The 4,794-nt window shown below is 35.9% G+C and overlaps 1 protein-coding gene across 1 annotated transcript; it reads right to left on the bottom strand.

Annotated features, from left to right (window-relative positions):
• Positions 1–1,704: 1,704 nt before the first annotated feature.
• Positions 1,705–2,734, bottom strand: LOC106317141 (dehydrodolichyl diphosphate synthase 8-like). Its single transcript, XM_013755000.1, has one exon. The coding sequence runs from the start codon at positions 2,696–2,698 to the stop codon at positions 1,883–1,885; it is 816 nt and encodes a 271-aa protein (XP_013610454.1). The 5' UTR covers positions 2,699–2,734; the 3' UTR covers positions 1,705–1,882.
• Positions 2,735–4,794: the final 2,060 nt, after the last annotated feature.

Below are 4,794 nucleotides of genomic sequence, written 5' to 3'. Positions count from 1 at the left end.
GCGGAGAGAGAGAGAGAGAGAGACGGAGAGGAGACGCGGCGGAGAGAGAGAGACGGAGAGGAGACGCGGCGGAGAGAGAGAGACGGAGAGGAGACGCGGCGGAGAGAGAGAGACGGAGAGGAGACGCGGCGGAGAGAGAGAGACGGAGAGGAGACGCGGCGGAGAGAGAGAGACGGAGAGGAGACGCGGCGGAGAGAGAGAGACGGAGAGGAGACGCGGCGGAGAGAGAGACGGAGAGGAGACGCGGCGGAGAGAGAGAGAGAGACGGAGAGGAGACGCAGCGGAGAGAGAGAGAGAGCTCAAGCTATGGTGATTTCATGGTGATCTTCGCAGACTGCAAAGAGAGATACGAGAGAGAGATCTTTCACGCTTTAGATTTTAGGTTTGTAATTTTAGGATTTGGTGAGGGGCAAAATTGACATTTTGATATTTTGACTGAACCAGTTCCAGCCAAATGATCCAATTCGGTTCAGTCAACTGGTTTTTGAAATTAAACCTAATTTTTCAAAAATCATTCAAATGAGCCATTTGAATGAGTTGTACTTTTTGTGTATAAACAAACAAGAAGCTCATTTCCATTTGAATGGATCATTTGAATGGAGAAACAAACAGCGCCTCAAGTGTAAAGTACCTAAATGTGTTAAAGGTCAATGACAAAGTAACCCATCATGTAAACATCATGTAACTCTCTCCTGTATGATGATCCATGTATTAACTTTTGGAATGCCAAAGACTTATTTATTATTCTTACGGTTACCTCATAATCTTTTTATGTACTCTGGCTTCCCTCCCACCGTATAAGAATCATTTTCTAATATATCATGATTCTTACTCTAATTTAAGCACGTTTAATTTTGGAATTCTCACCAAATTGATTCTCCACTCTCTGGTTGTGAGATGGAACGTCCCAACAGGAGGTGAAGCAGAAGGGAGAATCAATCTTGAAGAAAGAGAAATTGTTGTTGAGAGAACAGATGAGAGGAATAACGTGAGAGTCGCGTATCTGGTATTTTCAGATGGATATTAAGGTTATAGACCAATAGGGAAAGAAGAAGACAGAGTTCGTAACTATCAGTTGCCTGAAGATGATGTTTTTGCTCATCTGGAAAGGTCATTAATTTGCTTATCTAGAAAGGTGATTAGCTCAATTAGAAAATATTATGTCGATTGTGTCAGAGGTCTCCCAGTTTGAGTGACCCCGATGGGACGAAACTAATACTACATGTTGTGATATTGGGTTTGGCGGAAATTGTGGGCTTCGGCCCCAAACTTCATGGTATTCGAAACAAAAAAACTGATGTTTTTGCTCATCTTGAGACTCAGTTTAAGTTCTTTAACCTGAGTGATCTCCTGGAGGGAGTTTTGGGAAAACCTATCTGCCTGGATACGTTAGTCTGGTTAAGATTGGAGTCCTGATGCCCACTATGGGTGGAGAAGACAATTATCAGATTCTTTCTCTGTTCTTACCTCTCTGTAATGTCTGCAGGTTCCAAGGCAAACCTGGTCCAGGTGTGGCAATTTTCAAATGTATATTTGTTTTTATTTATCGAAATATGTTTAAATTTTAGTGTTTTAGCATCGTTGAATCGCGATCATCTGTCTTTAGGTTTTTGTTTGGATCCAATGCATAATAAGGATGATTTCTTCTGTTTTCTCGTTCCTATCTATCATTTCTTGTGCCACAAAAAACATGCAACTCCGACATAAGTGTTAAGAGTTCATGGGACCGGTTTTGGACAAATCATAATGAGACATTCGTCCTGGCTCCCAAAATTTTAAAAACTAATACATAGGTTCTCTACTTTGTAAGTAAATTAATTATTACTATGTTTTATGTCCTCATAAATCTGTCCGACCATGCTAGTATTTAAGTTAAACCTATTTAGTCGAGTTCTTGCTTCTTCTGCAAGTAATTTTGCATCCTCTGGAATTTAAGAATAGCCCAAACCAAATGCCAAAGACCTAACTCCGGCCAAAGAGCCACCGTGGTATGAAGGAGAGACTTTGAAGTCTGCCAAGTCATGAAGTTACTCAGCCGATCTCGTCCTCCTGTTCTTATTACAAGAGCAGGATCAGGAACAATTGATGTATACATACACTCTTCAATGTCACTCACCTCCAAAACCTGAGGACTATCTCCATCACCACACTTCTTTACACAAGATTCTCTAATAGCGTGAACAATCTCGTGACTTGTGCTGTAAGCAACGCAAACCACAACCATTAAACCTCTATTCTCCTCGGTAACTTCCATCAGTCTCTGCGCTGCGGCTTTAAGACGCTCGTTTAACATATTCAAATCACCAATAAAGATCACTTTCAAATTGTTTAGATTCCCGGAGATAGCTTGATCGATTGTGAGCTCGATTTTCTCAAGCATCAGATCCATCACACACTTGACTTCTTCAGGTTCTCTCCTGAAATTATCGTGGCCAAAGGCGTAGAGTGTGACGTACGGTACACCAATCTCTTGGCAGTACTGAAGAACATGTGTTACGGATACAAAACCAGCTCTGTGTCCTGCGTCTAGGTCTTGAAGATTGTGTTTCTTGGCGAATCTGCGGTTTCCATCCATGATGAATGAGATGTGGTTAGGGATTGGACCGACGCATAGAACTTTGAATATGAATCTCCTCATTAGAGTCATGAAACCATTGAAGAGTTTAGAGAATTCACCTACTTCTTCTCGGGTATTCATCTCGGCTTATATGGTTATGGGAATGGAGAATGGCAAGAACACGTAAGTTTTATTTTTGTATACTTGATGTGATTGAAATATAAACAAGAGAGATATGAAGTTTGTTTTTGAGAGGGAATGCAAATGGCATGAGCATATGATATGGCTGATTTTTAGGGGACTGGAGAAAATGGGTGATCAATGACTCTTGATATGATTAAAACAAAAGTTAGCCAATAGGATTTCATTATTTCAAATTCGATATATTTTAAAAAAGAAAACAAAATATTATCAAAGTTATATTATCTTTTTAAAATTAAAAAAATTTAAAAAAAATAGCAGCTACAGAAAAAAGAATCAAAAAAATATTTTTAACGTCGTCAGCAAAACACTAAACCCTAAATCCTAATCCCTAAACCCTAAATCCTAAACCCTAAACCCTTGAGTGTTTTAGTGTTTAGTGATTTTGATTTAGAGTTTAAGATTTATCCTAGAGTTTAAAATTTATCCTAGAGTTTAGAGTTTACCCAAGGGTTTAGGGTTTAGGGTTTAGGATTTAGGGTTTAGAGATTAGGATTTTGGGTTTAATGTTTTGCTGACGACGTTAAAAATATTTTTTTTTGTAATTATTACTATTTTTTATTTATTTCTTTTTACCTTTTAATTTTAAAAAGATAATATAATTTGGCAATATTTTGTTTTCTTTTTTAAAAGATATCGAATATGAAATAACACAATCCTATTGGTTGGTGAACCTAGAAGTTCACTCTAGGGGGTGAATCCAAGAATAAGTCTTAAAACAATATAATTTTTTTTTTTTATGATATACGCTATTGGTTTATGTGGTCAAATTTTATAGGAACACGCTTAGTAATACAGTGTGGACCTTTCAAAATACTTTCTAATTCGGGTATGTAATACTTTCCTTTGATATCTAGATCGTCTGTTATCGATTTACGATTTACCATGTAAATTGTCTGGAAGAAAACACATACCCAAATTTCTCATATATGTGTTTTTTTTTTAAATGACTGTTCAAACCTTAATGAGAAAGTTTTTTTACACATTTTCAGATTTCGCTTAGGAAAATTGCCAAAAATACTACATTCATAATACCACTTTTCATGTTTACTTTAACTATTTTTATCCTCGCTTTTAAAAAGAGAAAAATACATTTATAATTCTAGGGTTAATTACTATACTTGAGGTTTAGAGTTGAGGGATGTGGTAGAGATTTTGGAATGTGGAGTTTAAGGTTTTAATAAATATTTAAATAAATATTTAAAAAATAGCTTCAAAAAGAATTTTTGAATTTCATTTTTTTTTATAAAAAAGTTTGAATTTGAAAAAGTATAATTCGAAAATAATAAAAATTTACTTTTTTTATTTTTATTTTTAATTTATTTAAATATTATTTTTGAAAAATGTATTTTTGAAAATAGCTCTTTATTGATAGTTAACATAAATAATAATAGGATTTTTAACGCTAAAACTCCTTAACTAAGTTTGTTGTGGATAAAAAAAAGCCTCAAACTAAGTATTTAACGAAAAACCCCTAAACTAATTTTATTTAATGAATTAAACCCTAACAGATCATAATTACCACTACTACCGGTAAAACTTTAGTTTAGGAGTTTCTACATTAAGTAAACATAGTTGAGAGGTTTTACCATTAAAAATAAAATTAAAAAAAAAACAAAATTTTATAATATTATCTAAAAATTAGTAGCTTAAATTTTCAAAATTAGCATTTTAAATTTTTTTTTTGTAAATATATGAGTTTGATGTGTTTTTAACATCAACATTATATATGCATATATTAAAAATGTAAAAACCTAGAAAATTTAATAAAATTATATCTTATCTAGGGATGGCAATCAAGGACCTGGACCGCGGGCCTGGCCCGTAAAGGCTTGCTGCGGGGCGGGATTGGGCCTCCATTTGGTAAGCCCGCAAAATTGCGGGCCTCGTGGGACGGGTTCAAAGCAGGACGGGTCGAAAGCGGGATGGGCTTAACCTGCGGGATTTTGAAGACACGCAGCCCTAAATCCCTATTTCTGCTTTCGCCTAAAACATTGAGAGAGAGAGAGAGAGAGAGAGAGAGAGAGAGAGAGAGA

The sequence above is a fragment of the Brassica oleracea genome, chromosome C9 (genome assembly GCF_000695525.1).
Source record: "Brassica oleracea var. oleracea cultivar TO1000 chromosome C9, BOL, whole genome shotgun sequence".
NCBI classification, from domain to species: Eukaryota; Viridiplantae; Streptophyta; class Magnoliopsida; order Brassicales; family Brassicaceae; genus Brassica; species Brassica oleracea.
This window is presented reverse-complemented; position numbering and strand designations above follow the sequence as displayed.

Bases quoted from the DNA above. Each gene is read 5' to 3' on its own strand.
- LOC106317141 (XM_013755000.1), bottom strand. From the start codon at position 2,698: ATGAATACCCGAGAAGAAGTAGGTGAATTCTCTAAACTCTTCAATGGT.